Source organism: Marmota marmota, unplaced genomic scaffold, assembly GCF_001458135.2.
Source record: "Marmota marmota marmota unplaced genomic scaffold, marMar, whole genome shotgun sequence".
NCBI lineage: Eukaryota > Metazoa > Chordata > Mammalia > Rodentia > Sciuridae > Marmota > Marmota marmota.
Genome location: NW_025999944.1, coordinates 3843681 through 3861443, shown reverse-complemented (window position 1 = coordinate 3861443; position 17763 = coordinate 3843681). Strand labels below are relative to the sequence as shown.

Sequence of the window (17763 nt, the reverse complement as noted above, 5' to 3'; positions counted from 1 at the left end):
GTGCCCCAGGGGTTGGAGTGACAGGCGCCGGAGACTGGCGGCTGGGGCAGCTCTCCAAAGACAACCCTCAAGGATACACCAGGGTCTGAGGAGGGTACTCGGCTAAGGTCCCTGAAGGCTGGAACAGGCACTCTGCTTTCCCAGGCAAGGTCAGCAGACGAGGCGAGGCTTGCTGGGGCAGCTCCCAGGGGCCAGAGAGTCCCTGGAGGAGAGGTCACTGCACCAGGCCAAGCAAACTGGGAGAAGTGAAAGCCCTTTACTTCTATGCCCTCCACGGCTCCCTGTGGATGATCTGTGCTGTGCTCCAGCAAATTCAAACTGCAACCAAGAGAACTTTTTCCTTCTCCCCTTTGTCTGGGTCTGGAGGACTTGAACAGAAACCCAGGCAATCTGAACCAAAGCCCATTTCAAATTTTAATACTAGGTCATCTTCTATGAGGTGGAACAGAAAGAGGAAAATCACCATTTCTCTGAAAAGGTTCAGTAGAGGAGGTGGATCTGGGGAATCGAAGCAAGTGTCCACCCTGAAAAGTGTGATGTGGACGACGGCGGTGGGGCTGGAGCAAGGCTGAGGGAGCAACTGGGCTGGAGGAAGGGGCCAAGGGAACACTGAGAACAGAACCACGTGCTCCCAACCCGGAGGGGTGGAGGGAGTGGGGAGGAGAGTGAAGGCTGCGAGCCCCGGAGACACAAACTAGAACATGCACTTGAGAAAACAGTGCAAAGGTGATGAGAATAGGAGAAAAGCAAGAGAAAGGGGGTGGAGGGAGATGGAGGAGCAAAGCGGAGCACGTGACCGTCACGGAGGCGACCATTGGCTTCAGGGCGAAAGGCTGCCCGTGGTGGCGGGCAATAGCAATGCACGGTGACCCCAGACCAGTGATTTTTGTTTGTTTTTGAATAAGGAAAAATTCTATCAGTATCTTGTCTGGAAAATGAATCAGTAAAGCAGATTCCTAACAAAAACAATAACCAGGTTGGCCTCAACTCGGTGATCCGACCCTAGATGCCACAAGTCAGCAGAGCGAGATGTGGGGTGCAGAGAAGTACAAACAAAGTACCCAAGTGGCTTCTAGGCCAGATAGGTGTTCTTTCACATGCTGAGGCTCAGGACAGCAAGGGCTGAGAAAATGGGTTTCTTATGTCTTTTTTATTTAATATTTATTTTTTAGGTGTAATTGGACACAATACCTTTATTTTATTTATTTACTGTATGTGGTGCTGAGGATCGAATCCAGGGCCTCCAATGTGCTAGGCGAGCGCTCTACCGCTGAGCCACAAGCCCAGCCCCTCGCTCCTGTCTTTATTGATTTTTTTTTTAAATTTGTTTTGGTGCTAGATAGCCTTTAATATAATAACAGACATTTTCAGGTTTGTGGCTGTGCAGTTGCTGGTGATGACTCCAGTTGCGGCAGCACCTTAGCAGCACCCACAGAGCTGGGAACACAAGTTAGTGTGTTCCAAGAAAAATGCATCTATAAAAACAGGCCTGGCTTTACCCACCCCCCGTGCCAAGTGGCAGGTGAAGCACCCTCCAGAGCACAGTAGTAAATCACAGTGTAGGATAAGAAGACGATTAATGTTACCAGACCAAATGAAGAAGATACAAAAGAACAGTAGGCGACACTAAAACCTCCTAGAAATAATCTAGATTGACGATGCAAAATTTTATTTGCCCAAATATGTGGGTTTCAGGGTGAAGAGAGAATTGAAGTGTGCTACCCCTAACGTCTCACATGTGCACAGGGGGCAAGGGGATGGCAAGAGAAACGAAGGCTAAAACATGCTTTTTGAAATTCAAAGGTGACCCCTCCTCAAATCCAAAACAGGGGCCAGGCTTTCCAAAACACAGTCAGGAAAAATGTCCTGCTTTAACAAAGAAAATGAAAAAACAAACAAAACAACAACAACAACAAAGCCAGAAAGCACAACACAGAAACAAACCAAATGATCTGCCACAGTAAGTGAAAGTTGGTTAAATCCTCATTAAGACACAGATACCCAGATCAGGAACATGGAAAATGAAAATTCACTTGATACAAGATGTGCAGTGGAAATGTGAAAGAATGGTGAAAGTACATTGGAAAATGCAAACAAATAGATTAAAGATGACAGCATTTGTGTCTTTAAAAACGTACATGTCATGGAAAGTAATTAATAGGATAAATGATGATCTTTAAAAGAAGATATTATTGATTGAATTTTATCAAGCAACAGCTTCAAGATACATACAGCAATCTGCTAAAAATACAGAAATAATTGGAAGAAACTCAGTAGCAACGGGAAGGTTTTCATACCTCTCTCAATATTTTATAAATAAAGTAGATGATGGATAGAGGATCAAAATAAGAAAAATGGATAGAGAAGATCTGGAAAACACTGCTATTAAAATGATTAATAGAAGGCTATTAAACATAAATCTATTACACCTATAAATTATTGATCTTATGATAAGTCCTAAAGAAAACCTCCCATTATTTCCATAGCTAGAAATTGTTTAGTTCATACTCTCCGACAATAATGAAGTAAATTAGAAATTAATTTTAAGAAAGTAGGAGATAAAAATACCAATTATTTTCAAATTAACAAACAACACACAAGGACTCCGTTCCTGTCTACACAGAGCAAAGGAAATATTAAAAGTAGAGTCACAGGCCCGCTGTATGGAAACACTGCCTAGCAAAACACAGGGGAAAGAAGTCAAGTCTGCTTAGCGGAAAGTATACAGCTTTGGCCGTGTTTAACCTCAGATAGGAAAGAATTAAAATACAGAAACTAAACATTCCATTCAAACTAATATTGACAAACAAGGCACAACCAGAAAATAAAAGAGAGAATTTTCTGGAGATCAAATTAGTGTGTTGGCAAGTAGATGAAAATAATTCGTAAATCTAGAACTTGATTTTTTTTTAAAGAAAAAACTATCAAAATTGACAGTCTTCCAAGAAGCCTCAAATGAAGACAAAACGAAATTACAAGTATGAGATGTGGGAAATGAGATAACAAGAAAATAAAAGAAAGCAGAACTTCACGTATAAATCCCAGCTAAAATGTTGAACCCCAAGGAGAAGGAAAATAAGAAAATAAAAATTATCAAATCTGACAATCAAAATAGATCACTATCCCACAGAAGAAATAGAAACCAGTCTCAAAGAATTGCATCCATAAAAGGAGCCGTGCCCAAGTGTTTTATGAGCAAGTTTTTCAAACCTGCCAGGAACACATAATTCTTACACTATTTAAACTGTTACAGATTGTAGAAAAAAATGAAAAATTGTTTTTCATTTTTAAAAAAATTTGCTTTCTAAAGTTAACATAAACCTGGTATCACAACGTGACAAAAGCATCCCAGCAAAACAGAATAACAGACTCACTTCACATAGAAATGTAAGTGCCAACCAGAAAAAAAAACTCAGGGTTGTACATTCACATAAAAAAGAATAATGCCACCGAATCAGGTAGAATTTAATCCAAGAATACACAGGTTAATCGTAAGAAATAAAATTGATCACATCCATGTCAATGAAAAAAGATTATACTGATGAGTATCAAAAGCAGCATTTGATAAAATGAAAAATTCACTTTTTATAAAATTGCATTCTCAATGGCAAATAGATTAAAATTCATTTTAAATTTGGATCCGTATAGTGTGTAAATTACAGAAAGATACTTCCTTGAGGTGATGAAGTGTGTTTATCTAAAAACAATAGTGGGTGTCGTCTCTAATGTTCTCATGGTCATTGTATTGATCAGTGTTTCAGGAGATGGTGGCCAAGTGCAAGGACGGACAGTTCATCAGTAGTCTGGGAAGCAACCAGGACAACCCAGTGAGTCCTGAGATTTCATGAGAGAATAGATAGATGTGCACGAACACACAGAGGCAAGACCATTTTCAAAATGAATATCCATCCAGGAGTCTTAAGCCCCAAAGTATGAAAATGGATTATGAAACCACAGCCATTAAAATAATGTGGCATCAGTGTTAGAGAAAGAGATAAATGGAAGAGAAATATAAAATAGACTCCATGCTCTTTTTAACATAACAAATATAGTTTCCCAAATAAGACAGGAAATGATGAACTACTCAGTAATCTTTTCAGACTATCTGGCTATCCTTTTCAAAGTTAATACAGTGAGACAACAACCACACAGATACAAACAAAAACTTCCAGGTAGAACACAAATGATGGTCGAGAAGAACTCGGAGGAGATGGGGTATCCGACCTCCACCAGGGAAGGTCTCTCTGAGTACCCCTAAGGCGCTTCCATGAAGGAACAGATTAAAACGTTCAAGACATAAAATTGTATATGGCTGTATATTTGTGAAAACTACGAAAACAAGAGATGCCAGTGGGAAAAAGTCGTAGCTAAATGTGTACATGGGTGAGAACATCTTAATTCCTCATCTCCATTCTCCTTTATAACCTCTTTCTCTCCCAGCCAGCAGTCACTGCCATCACTGGTCCATGGACAGTGGGTGCCACCCAGGAAGGAGGGGGCAAGATTCAGAGCCATGTCCCATTTAGAAAAACAAAACCAAAAAATGGTGGGCCGGGTCCCGGGAGTCAACATGCCTCCCCTATACGGAACTATAGGGAAAAGGAGGAAGGTGGTGGCAAGGCAGGGGGACATTCGTTCTGAGTTCTCCTCTCCACAAGGTCGGTGGGAGCATTCAAGGATGTCTGGAAATGAAGGTGGGAGCAGAAGTGTTTTCTGCACCTGGTAAGTGACAGTCAGCAGGGTGGGGCCAGCACCCACAGGGTGTGGAAGGAACCAACCAGCCTCCGTGTCCCAAGACCAGGATGGCTGAGAATTGGCTCAGGAGGCTGCCAGAGATGTTTATGGGATGACAGGGGCACAGTTACTCCATGACCAATAGCAAAAGAGCAAGGGTCACCCACGCCAGGAACCAGTGAAGTCATAGTCAAGCTCGAGAGTCTGTTCTTGCAGTGATGGCTGTGGGGCGAGGCCACCAGGTGAATGGCCCATAGGCCAGGAGCCTCAGAGTCATCAGGGGACAAGGGCTGGAGACTAGCATTAGTGACCAACCTCTCTAGTGCAAGACACTAAAACAAAGAACAAAAACAAACAAAACAAAAACACAATATGACACAATTAGGGCCAAGGGCCCTGATAACATTTTGAATGTTGAATGTCCCCCAAAGGTTCATGTGTCCAAGGCTTGACTCCCCAAGTGAAAGGTGCTATGGATCTTTAGGAGGTGGTGCCTTATGAGAGGTTCTTTGGTTCTTTGATCTGTGAGGGGGTGTCTTTGAAGGAGATTGTGGGGCCCTGGTCTCTCAGTATCCCTCTTGGTTTCCTGGCTCATGAAGTAAAAGCTTTGCTCTGCTACCCGCTGCAGCAAAGATGTACCATTCTTTAGCCAAAGGCTCAAAACAATGCAGCCACATGATCTTGGGCTGTAACCTCCAGAACCATGAGCCAAAATAAACCTTTTTCTCTTTGTACATTAATTGCCTCAGGCATTTTGTTATAGTGACAGAAATCTGACTAATTCAAATCCTAACTTCCTGTCCCTTCCTGACTACCCTGAATTTATGTAAGCCCTTGGGCCTGATTAATATCTTAGAGGGCAGTTCTGAAATGCTCTGGTCTGAGTGTGTGCATCCCTCCAAATGTATACAATGATAATTTCACTGTCAATGTGATGATATCAGGAGGTGCAGTCTTTGGAGAAGGATTAGGAAAAAGGCCTCAGAGAATTGCTTTGACTGTGGACAGAGCTAGAAGGTGCCATCTGTGAACTAAAAAGTGGTTCTTTACTAGATAACAGGGCCTTGATCTTGGACTTCCCAGGGTCCAGAAAGATTTGAAGTACATTTCTGGTTTTTATGGGCCATTCAGCAGGTGCTATTCTCTTATAGCAGCCAGAATGGACCAGGACACCAAGTAATCTGAAGGAGACTGAGAATGTAAAACGATGCATAAATGATCAGATCTGACAGAGCTTGTTGGATTTCACTGTGTGTGCGTGCGTGCGTGCGTGTGTGTGTGTGTGTGTGTGTGTGTTTCTGTGGAAATTTATAAGAGTCATGTGGGTTTTTGGAAAATAAAGAAGCTATATTTCCTCAGCATATCTGAAAAGAGCCTCAGAACATGGGCTACTCAGCATTTTTGATAACTAAGTGATTAATATCTTCAATGGATAAAATAAACATACAGTAAAAAAAAAAAAAAGAGAGAGTACAAAAGTAAAAAATCACCGTATAAAAAAAGTGGCCCCAAAGCACAAGCAGGCAATTTCATAAAAGGAGAAATAAAAATGATGAATAAAAACATAGAAAGAAATGTCCACAGCAACACCTGGCTGAAAATGAAAAGCCGCTACACAAATGTCAAATTGGCCAAGGAAATAGGAAGGTTAAAATAGAGGGAACTACTTGTCAGATGAAATGACTTCGAAAAGTGTCCTCCTGCCCACCATGAAACCCAGAGGTGGCAGAACATGACTTCCTTGTTAAATGACTAAGGAGGGATCGCTACTAAGTTCAGGACTTCCCTGGCTATGGCCTGATTTGCAAGTTGGCTCTTGTCCAAAGCCTTGTTAGAACTCCTTGTTAGCGTCTTCTGCGGCGCGTTCCTTGCAGTATGGGGGTAAATCCTCATCAACAGATTTTTTTCTGGTGGAGACAGCCAAAATTAATTCAAAGCCAAGCCCGTTTACAATACTTGTGATCACGAGAAACATGTTCTCCCAAATCTAACCCCTGAAGCCCCAAGAAGGGGGCGTGGCAGGGCTCTGCGGGCAACCGGGGAAACAGGCATTTTAACCAGATCACACTTGGCAGGACACCCCTCACCCTGGCCCGTGCCGAGGTCTCCTGGCTGGTCTAGCCATGATCTTCTCACTAAGCCTTTGATGGTTTGAAATAGAAACTTGATTGTGTCCTCTCTGCTCGCTGGTCATCTTGTAAACAACTTGTAACATGGCTATCAAGTCTTGTGGTCTTGTTTAGTCTCTTTCCAGCTTTTTTTGACACCAGTGATCTCCTGGTCTCTCAGATGAGGCCACCGTGACCTTCTAGAAGATCTCCCCGGGCTTCAGGCCGCCTCTGTCAGAGTCTTTGCACAATGAGTCCTCCCTTTCCCCCTCTGAACCAACACACACCTGCTCATTCTGCAGATCTTGGCCCAAAGGTCTTCTTTCCAGAAAGCCTTTGTGCCCTCCCTGTGCAGGACCACCCTTAGACACAGTGGAGGTTTTTGAGGCACCGTGTTGAGCCCCTTTATGGCACTGTACACAGTCTGGGATTGGGTCATGTGACCCTCTTCTTCCCTCTAGAGATCAGAAGCTTCAGGAAGGCAGGAACCCTGTCTTTTATTAGCCAATTCATTGCATTAAGCCCAGACGTGGGGATGTCGCAACATAACTGGCGGATGAAAACAGAAGGTTATCTGACACACTCGTGAAGATGGTCCACACCACGACCATGACAGTCTCCAGTGTGTGTATCTACCTGCTGCTCCCCCATCAAGAGGTGGGTCGGCTTCTCTTCCCCTGGAACTGAGGCTGATCCCGTGACTGGCTCTGACTGCAGGATGAGGCAGCTACGATGCTGGGCTAGATGGGGATCAGCTCTTCAAAGGTCTGGCAGTCTTTGGAGAGGACTGTCACCCTATAAGAAAGCTGGTTGAGACCACTGGAGGGAGAGAGGCCACCGTGAGTGCCAGCCAGTCCTGACTGCCCAACAAGCTGGGTGCTGACTTATGCCCGGCTCACGGAATCATAAGCCTCAAGATCCTTTTTACCCCTACATTTGGGGATGCTTTGTGATATAGTAGAGTAATGGAAAATTGCTTTCTTATCTTAAATTAAATCCTAATGGCTATTAGATTCTCTTCACATCATTTTCTCTCGGAGGCCAAGCTTTTCTGTGAGATTTAGAGGGCAGAACCCAGTGCGCCTGGGGTGAAGCAATAGTTAACTCCTGATGACCTTGGGCATCACCAAGGAATCAGCAACATTATAGAAAATTTGTGTGTCATTGTAGGAACCAGCTCTTCTCTCTTGTCATGATTCATATCTCACCATCTGAAACTGCTAGATATTTAACTGTTCCGATTTTGAGCCCCATTCGGGAAGAGATTTCTTGTTATTATCCTCAGTGATTCTCTAAGTGCTTGGCACATAGTAGATGCTCAATGAAATTTTGCTGAAACCTCTGCCTGTGGTTTCTTCTCAAGGATAAACACCTCGTGGGTTCTGTCTTCCTCATACCTCCCATCCCAGAAGACATTCTCCCTCCCTACCACTGACACCCTGCCTCCTGTCTTTTTCAAAAACAGAATTCTCAAATACTCTCTGTCCACAGAGGCCACATACAACCTGACACTGCTCCCTTTGGTTTAGAGCAATTCCTTAGGTCCAAGAATAATGCTGGCTTTTGTATTTACATCAGATAACATGATCAGAATTCAGAGTCCTAACCATGTCTTCAATAGAAGGGGCTCCTCAGTCCCTCCTTTCTTCTATCCTTTCTTTCTCATACCTCCAAGGAGAGTCACCTCTCCTGGAAACATCTGCATGTGGACATCTGTCAGTAGTGGTCTGTGATTCTTATGAATCCTGGGAAGACTGACACGTGTTACATTTGCTCTGTGCTGGGCGCTATGGGAGGAAGCTGGCCTGCATAGGATACCCTGTTTTATGGAAAAGAAAGCCTAGGTTTAAATCTCAGGGCCCTACTTTTCCGTTTGGGATGTGGCCTCTGGAACTGGTGGGCTCTAGCTAAGGGGATAAAACAGGCGAAGATGACGCAGCTGCAGTGGAGCTGGGTCCCTGGATGAAGGCTAACACCCTCCTGTTCCCTCTAGTCATCCCACTGTGGACCAAGCTGCTTTTTCCAAGCATTCTCCCCAAGGAATCAATGACGGATAACAACCTCAAATGCCGCATTCCTCTGATGAAGGGGTCTGAATTTCAACCAAACCTTTGGGATGAAAAAGGAAGCAAGATTGGCAAGATTGGGCCTCGGAACAGGCCAGTCAGACTCCACCCACCCCACACTGTGGAGTCCAGGAAGCGAACCTCTCTCTTGATTTTCCTGGTCAGTTCCCATCGCATGAGGGCGCATCACCTTGTAGCCCGCACACCACGCTCGTCCCTGCCCTGGTTAGTTTGGATCCCTTGGCTTTCTGGCAGCCTCATGCAGGCTGATAACCTCTTTTTCCCAAGAGGGCATTTGTCTACTTAAGAGCTCTCGTCCCTTGGGTATGATAACATAATGGCGTATTTATTTTTCTGATCACATTTTGCATGAAAAATGTGCTTTAAGGTTGTTAATAAAAACAGATAACATTTTGCAGATGGCCAACAGAAGTAGTATGGTCTTTAAGAACATGCTCAGTCCACAGCACTACTTCTGGAACCTTCTGTAGTGACTTCTGGGTGCAGATAACAGCTCTATTCTTTACCTCCTGGTAATAACACCGCTGTGAGGGCCCATCTTCCAGACCTATGCTAATGGTTCACAGAGAGTCTCCTCAACTGTCCTGCAGGGCCTGCGGGGGGGATGAAGTGTGCTCTATTCATCCTTTAATTTTAGTTCTGTGCCCATTACTTATTAAACTGCCAAATGGTCTCCCTCTCCCTTGTTGGGTGGTAGAGGAATTTGCAGACCCCAGATTGGTGAGACTTAGGGATCCTTTGTGCCCCTGAGCAGCCCAGTCAGATTTTTAACTGTTTTTCTCCTGTAACCCAACATCTTAGCACCCTGAGAGCACAGACCCATGAGGGAGTCTGCAGTGAGACCAGAAAGTCTACCTTCCCCTGGGGTCACCAGAACCCAGGCCACGGTGTATCACTTCCCGTCAGAGCCCAGTCACCAGCACAACCCCAAACACCAGGTCACCGGTCATCCCGGGGCTCCTTCTGTCATCTGACTCTGCATGTTCCCTAATCTGACCCAGCCCGTGTCCATGAAGGGACCTGGCTCTTCACTCGATCCCTGGAACTCACAGTCTATTGTGGTCATGTCCTCTAGCCATGGCTGCTTCACTGGGGGGTGGGGGGAGAGCAGACTCTTGAATGTTCTACTTTAGGTTCATGACATAAATCCCACACTGGCCCTCGGGACCTCCTGTCATTCAATTTCTGTAATCTATTTTCTCTCCTACCCCAAGAGTCCACATCTTCATTTGCTCCTCAGACTACCCACTGCCTCACTTTGAGCCGATGATCTTGCTTCTTGTTTCATGGAGGCTGTGAAAACACTTGGGAGACACCTTCCTCTCTCCCTCCATATCCACCTGGTGCTCATCCCCAAGGCTTCCTGACACTTCCCAACCTCCCTGGGGCACAGAATCCTATCACTGGCCTATGTCACCCAGAGTCTCTCTAGTCCATTGTTCTCACTGAAATGTCACCACGATGCCTGCCACATTTCCCGCCTTTGAAACTCTCTGGAGCCTTCCAGTTGCACACCCTTTCCTCGCTCTACTACTCTAGGAAGAAACCTCCAAAGGGTTGTCACTTTTTCCTGCTGCACTCCATCTCTCATTCCTTCTAGAAAGAACGGTCGGCCTTTAGTTGCTATCCTTCCAGGGAAGCTGTTAGCCTCACGTGAACCCCTTCCATCCCTGAGGACCTCCCATTGCCAAGCCCATCCCTGGTCCTTACTGCCCCCCTTGCTGGGCCCTGCAGCTCTGTGGGACACAGTTGACTATTCCATTTCCTTCCTGCTGCAGACCCATCACACTCCCCCCATTTTCCTGCTGTCTCCTGGGTCTCTCCTCCATTGCTTTTGCAGGCTGGTCCTCCTTCTCCTGACCCCCCAAGGCTCACTTCTTACCTTTCTCTTTTTCTCAGTTCTTCTCTCTTGGCAGAGCTCTCCTGCTTCTTTGTATACCTCTGCACGTCCCAGATTTTAATCTCGCCTTCTCCTATAAGCTCCAAATTAATATATCTATATCTCCACTCAGATGTTAACGGATATTTCCCAGCAGTGTGTTTAGAATCAATGCTCTGAATGCCTACTTCCACCAGGCCCTCCCATTCTCAGGCTTTCCCAATCTCGGTAAAATGTGCTACCATTTGCCTATTTAGCCAGGCCACAATCCTGAATAACTCATTACTTTATGTCATACTCTATGTCCAAATTTCTTAGCTTGACCTCTGAAGTAAGTGCTGGACATGATCGCTCCTGGCCACCTCCACCTGCCCCAGCTGAATCTAAGGCCTCAGGCCCTCTCTCCCCTCCACTTTTGGTCTCCCTAAATCCCCTCTTGCCCCACTCTGAATCTCATTCTCCAACCAATATAACAATCCTTTAAAAATATAAAATGAGACTAGCCACTCACTTGCTAACCCGCCCCCCCCAGTGGCTTTCCACAGAATTAGAATAATATGCAAATTTTACTTTGGGCCAGAAGTCCCACTTGCCTTTGATTTCACCTATTCCCCAGCCTCTTTTTGAACTCGTCTGGCCCTTTGCTGTCCGTAGTCCAGCCCTCCTGGTCCTCGTGCTCTTCCTTGAACAGGTCCAGTTCCTTCCCATTCCTGTATTGGTTGTTCCTTTTCCTGGGATCTCTCTGTCCCAGATTTTGCAAGGCTTGCTGTTCATATCAGCCAGGGCTCTGCTCAAATATCACCTCTTCAGTAGAACTTTCCTGACCGTCATCCTTGCCACTCACTGTTGTCTTATTCTCTCAACTTTTGGATAATGTTTGTTAATCCTTGACTTTTAAATGTATATTTATTTGTTTGTTTCTATCTCCTCCCAAAGAATGCAAGAATATCATGGGCAAGGCTTTTTCTGTCCTGTTCATCCTTGATTATCCAAAATAACTGTTCAATAAATACTTGTCCACTGAGCAAATGCATGAATAAATGTGCAGAAATCCAGAAGGCAGGAAGAGGTGGGATGTGGGAAGGTAGGAAAACTGGCAGTGGCTCAGGTAAGGGGTGTCATTTCCATAAACACAAAGCCGAGGTGCACTTCCAGGAGCAGAGCAAGTAATGATGACAAGGTGGGCACAATAGATTGCCAGGTGGTGGACCAGGAAGGGCCTCTCCAGAAGCCCTGTCTGATAATAGAAATAGTTTATATCTCTCCTACTAAAACAGTTGCCACTGGCCACAGGTAGCTATTGTGTACTTGAAAAATGCCTAGTGGGATGGAAGTGCTTAATCTTGATATTATTTATCATTAACTCACATTTAAGTAGCTACATGTGGCTGGTGACTTTGGTATTAGAGCCAGAAGAATCCCTGCCCCCACTTGTGATTTCAGGTTAATAGATGTTGAAAGGACTGGTGAAATAGAGAGTCTGGTAAATTATCTGGAATGTGGTTGGCATTCAAAAAATAATAGCTGCTGCTCTTACTCAGGGTGCAAATTAAATACTTTAGGTCCATGCCATTTAAACTTGGCTCTGAAGCACTTGAAATAAATTTTAATTAATTTTTTACCATGACTGTTTGTTTGTTAGAGTTAGTAGATAAGCAAAGTGTGGGTCTATATTTGACTCACCAACTAAAAATAGCAAACAACCATTTTGGGATGTCACTGAAGGCCTTTCAGAGATAGATGACTATTCCAAGTGGACCAGCTTGCTGATACTTATAATGAGCTAATTAGTTTTGACAATAGCTAATTTATCATCTGCAAAAAAAAATGGGCTTGAAATATTATGCTGTTATTTTCAAACAATGTCATCTCCAACTTCCCAGATGATTTTGGATATAAATGGTGTCTGGTTTAATATTTGCTATCAAAATAAAGGTAGAAGTATTTACTTATTGAAAACGTTACGATTTTCAATTATTGAAAAACACTCCTTAAGGTTTAAGTTGGTTTAGACATAAAACCATTTTTGTTGTTAGAAGTTTCCCATCTTTCCTTTCATATTTAATCCAGAAAATAAAATTAACACACCTATACAACATAATAAGCAGACCATTATAACCCCTATGAACAACCTAATGCAATAATACAATGGCACATTTGTCTAAAATAAGCATGGTGCTTATTTTCAGGCCGAGAGAATTTGCACTCCCTGTCTTGACAGTCAGCCTAAGTACTCCTTGGAGACTCCCAGACACCAAAGAGGGCGGACAGATTTAAATTAAACACATACTTAAAGGCATTAAGGAAGTTGACATTCTTATTATGGAGACCAATTAATCTGCACCGGTTGGAAGCCACTTTACAGTAGTTGAAAAGTGCCCTGGGACCCAGTGTAAACGAGATTGGAGTAGAAAGAGAATGAACGTTCAGCTTCTACCAGAAAGCCTTCCCAAATGCCCTTGCTGACAGAGACCCAGACCCCTCTTCCACTAGGGACTGTGATCTTGGGTCCAGAAGAGGAAGAGGGTGAAGGCCACTGAACCCCACGCCCAGGCGTCCTGAACACTTACCGATGGGCATCACCAGGAAGAAGGGCAGCCAGCACAGCACGAAGCAGCCGACCACGATGCCCAGCGTTTTGGCCGCTTTCTTCTCCCGGGAAAACTTGAGGAGCCTCACGGAAAAGTGCGTCTTGTTCTTGGCGCTGCTCATTCCGCCGCCTCCTGCCGCGACATTTTTCCGGTGTATTCGAAGCGTCACTTGCTCCGAGTCGGACTTGTCGGTCTTGAGGCCGGACTTGAGGCCCCTGCTCTCCCTCTTGGCCACCACGTAGACCCGGCAGTACATGACCAGGATGATGGCCAGCGGCACGTAGAAAGAACCCAGCGCCGAGAAGAGCACGTAGCCGGGCTCCTCGTTGATCTGGCAGATCGTCTCATCATCGGGGGCCGGCTGCCTCCAGCCAAACAGGGGCCCGATGGAGATGACCAGGGAAAGCGCCCAGACGCAGAGCAGAGCCCTGACGCCCCTCCTCTGGGTGACGATGGTCGGGTAGCGCAGCGGGTAGCTCACGCCGATGTAGCGGTCAATGGAGATGATGCAAAGGCCCATGATGGACGCAGTGCAGCACAGGACGTCCACTGCAGCCCAGATATTGCAGAAGACCCTGCCAAAGGCCCAGTAGCCCAAGATCTCGAAGATGGCGGAGAAGGGCAGGACCGTGGAGGTGAGCAGCAGATCGGCCACAGCCAGGTTGACGATGTAATAGTGAGTGACCGAGTGCAGATGCCGGTGACAGGCCACGGAGAGGATCACTAGGATGTTCCCCAGCACCCCGAAAATGATGAGTCCCCCTAAGATCACCCCGAGCAGAATGGCCTTGGAAATGTTCACTGGTGCCGGCGGGTGGGTGCAGTTGGAGCTGTCGGAAGCATTTCCGGAGAGAAACACCATGGTCCCAGCCGGGCCGGCGAGATCCGGCTCTCTAGGGCCACCCTCGGGCGGGGGACGGAGGCGGGAGTGAAGGAGCTGGAGTCAAAAGGTCTCGCCTCGGCGGAGCCCTGCCAGTTGAGTTTGGCTGGGGGTGAGGGAGAATGCGCGGGTGGGGAACAACCCCGGCCAGCCCTGGGAACCCTGGGAGGGCCACGCTAAGTCATAGGGCAGTAAAGGCAACATGGCCAGGGGCGCGCGAGGCTGTCAGAGAACCTCTCCACTCACTGCGCTGGCCAGGACCCCAACTCCCTCCCTACCTGACGTTTGACGTAAAGCTCGAGGAGAAACCTTGCAAAATGCAAAACCAGAATTACCAGAGTCCTCTTTTCTGTACCGTCTGATCCGTCCTAGTGGGGAGAAAACTGGGCATTCTGCACATAATTTGGAATTGAAAATTCCAGCTCCACTCTTCCCCCAAACCACAGGCAAGTATAGATCAGCCGTCGATGCTCAAAGACAGGGGCCCTTTGCATCTGGTCGTTGCTCACGGCCCTCAGTTATCCTTGGGTTTCCTGGCCCACCGTAGGCTCCTGCTAGCTCCAGCTTCTAGGCACGCAGGCCGGGAGAAAAGGGGTGAAACGTTTGCTGAGACCGTGGCCGCGTCGGTGCTTCTTTTCCTGCGCCCTCCTGAAAGATCAAAGGTGGACCGTGATTCAGGCGCCCTGCGGAGCGAGGCACTGCGGACACCAGTTGGCAGCCCCGCCAGAAGCCGCCTTGCCCGGCCCAAACCGAGACGACACTGGAGTGGACCGCACGCCCCTCCTCCTCCCCCAGTCCCCAGCCGGGAACCTGCCCTCTCTAGCTTTGCTTGGCTGCCTCCGGCCAAGTTCAAGATCCAAAGTGGGAGGAGGGAGCGAACAAAACAACAACCCGCCCCAACCCCCGAACAACCCCCATCAATAGCAATCCAAGCTGTAGTGCCCGGAGACTGGACCCGGAGCGCCACTACAGCGAGGGGAAAAAAAATCCCTAAGCCGGTAGGCGCGACTGCGGCTGGCGTGCGTAGCGCTCAGCCAAAGCCGGTGGAATCCAGAGGATCTACCCCTTAGTCTTTTGAACAGGTTGCAACGCAGTCACCTGGAGGGGGCGGCCTGGGAGAGAGAACCTCTGCTACCCGGAAAGCGCAGGGCCAGAGCCACGCGCACGTTCACGCTCACGCCCCAGGAATTCGCACTCCGGGATGCGGGATGCTAGCGGGTTCACCAACCACGCCGGCCTGGGAGCCAGGTCCGCAGCAAAACCGAGCGGATCCCGAGGGCTGACCGGGACCCAGGTCAGGTCGGTCCTGGCTGGGTTTCCAAGCCGCAGGATTGCCCGCCCCAGAGGCTCCAGTCGGGAGCCACACCCGGACTGCTGGGGAACGGGGTGGGGAGCGCATTACTCTGCAGAGGGGGCTTTGCAAGTGGCAGTCAATGCGGATTTTTGTAGGCGTAAAAATCAAGCCCGCGTGCCAGCGGGCAGAGGACGCTCGGGTTTTCTGGGATGGGGACCATAATCTACGTGAGAAAACCGGGTTTCCTTCACTGCGAGCCGACCGTAGGGACTTGGGACGCGAGTGCGAGGAGGGGACGTGCCCAGTTTGCCTTAAGGGGTTGAGTTCTGAGGCAGGAATCCCCGGCAAAGGCTACCGTGAAAACCACGAGTTCAGGCCGTCACAGGTGATGGTAAAAGCTTGCCACTGCAGAAACCCGTCCTCTCCTACTTCGGGGCAATACCTAGAGGGCCAGAGACACTTGTTAACTAGAAGATAACTTCCCAGAATACAGGAGGGAAACCGGGTGGGGAGCGGTGCTGGTGTAAATCGGGCGACAAAAGCGGGAGGCTTTGGGGTAGAGGGGATTCCGTCTCACCTGCAGGCCAGGGGAGTCTGCCTCGCCCACCCGGCCCTGCCGCACGCCTGCACAGGCTGCCGCCGCGCACTCACCTGAAGTGCGGTGCCCAGCACCCGCTCCCGCGCTGGGGAGGAGCCGGCGGGCTTCAGTTCCCGGAGCCGTCTGCCGCCTCTTTGGCGTGGGAAGAGGGGACCGTCTCTCCGAGGAACCAAATCCTAGTCCTCTTCCACCCGCTGACTCACCCCTCTACCACCGATGCCTTCAAATTCCTTGGTTACCACTATACCTGGATATTTAAAAATAAAGTGAAAATAATATAATAATAAAAAAAAACCGACAGTCACCAACAACTCCACAATCACCCTTTCAATATTCAGCCCCTCGACACTAGAGAAGAACCGGCAAGGAACTTTGCAGCTCTCGCTGACGTAACACGGGCTGTAGCCCAGCTAGTACCGTAATCTCCTGCAGTTACCGTATTGCTCTGTCGCAGCGGGCACAAGTGAGGTCCCCGGTACTTTCTTTCTTACTGCCTAAGTGGATTGGGTTTCAGCTCAAAAAAAAAAAAGCATTTGTGTGTGTGTGTGTGTGTGTGTGTGTGCGCGCGCGCGCGCGCGCAGAGGAAGTTATTTGAAATTAAAAAATAATAATAATACCCTTGCTAGGCATTACTGTGTATATGATGTGTTCACAGAAATCCCTAGAAAAGTTACTTTATTTAAAATGTGGCCTAGGGTTGTTAAAATCAACAAGCATGTTGTTATGCCAAATATACAGGTAAATTATTTGTAGATATTTTTGAAAGCAAGTAAAATCAGATAAAATTCCATAAATTTTATTGTGATAAAATGATATTTCCAGGATAATGTCAAGTTAGTAAATGGGATGACATAAAATTAAAAAGCTTCTACACTGCCAAGGAAACAATTAAGAATGTGAAGAGAGAAATTACAGGATGGGAGAAAATCTTTGCGACTTTTCTGATGGAGGATTAATATCCAGAATATATAAAGAACTCAAAAAACTTAACACCAAAACCCCCCAGATAACCCAATTAATAAATGGGCAAATAAGCTAAACAGTTACAAAAGAAATACAATGGCCAACAAATATATGAAAAAATGCTCAACATCTTTAGCAATTAGAGAAATGCAAAGTAAAAGCCATATACACTGAGATTTCATCCCCTGTCAGAATGGCAGTCATGTCTCAGCATCATCACAACAAGACTGGGTTCCTAATTAGAATAAAATATATTCTATGCTTGTATAATTATATCAAAATGGACTACTGCCATACATAACTAGAAAGAACAAATAAAAATTAAAAAGATACAAAAAATGGTAAATGCTGGAGAGGACGTGGAGAAAAACGAATTCTTTTACACTGTTGATGGGATTGTAAATTAATTAAGAGAGCTATGGAAATCAGTGTGAAGTGTTTTCAAAAGACTAGGCAGGGAACCATCATATGACCCAGCTATACCACACCCCTGTATTTATCCTAAAGAGTTAAAATTATCATACTACAATGATAAATGCATACCCGTGTTTACAGCAGCAAAATTCATAATAAACAAACTATGGGACCAGCCTAGGTGTTTGTCAAAGGATGAAAAGATAAAGAAAACA

The 17763-nt window shown here is 46.4% G+C and overlaps 1 protein-coding gene across 5 annotated transcripts in view; it reads right to left on the bottom strand.

Moving 5' to 3' along the window:
* Adra1a (adrenoceptor alpha 1A) overlaps window positions 1-16534 on the bottom strand; it is a 100513-nt gene extending 83979 nt beyond the window's left edge. Inside the window, exons 1-2 of one of the 5 annotated variants that reach the window (XM_048801549.1) lie at window positions 16225-16534; window positions 13379-14927 (exon numbers count right to left, since the gene is read on the bottom strand). In XM_048801549.1, coding sequence (XP_048657506.1) covers window positions 13379-14261 — 883 coding nt within the window. In that variant the 5' untranslated portion in view covers window positions 14262-14927; window positions 16225-16534. The other 4 variants (XM_015499456.2, XM_048801550.1, XM_048801551.1 and 1 more) reach the window with 4 other exon arrangements.
* Between the last annotated feature and the right edge of the window lie 1229 nt (window positions 16535-17763).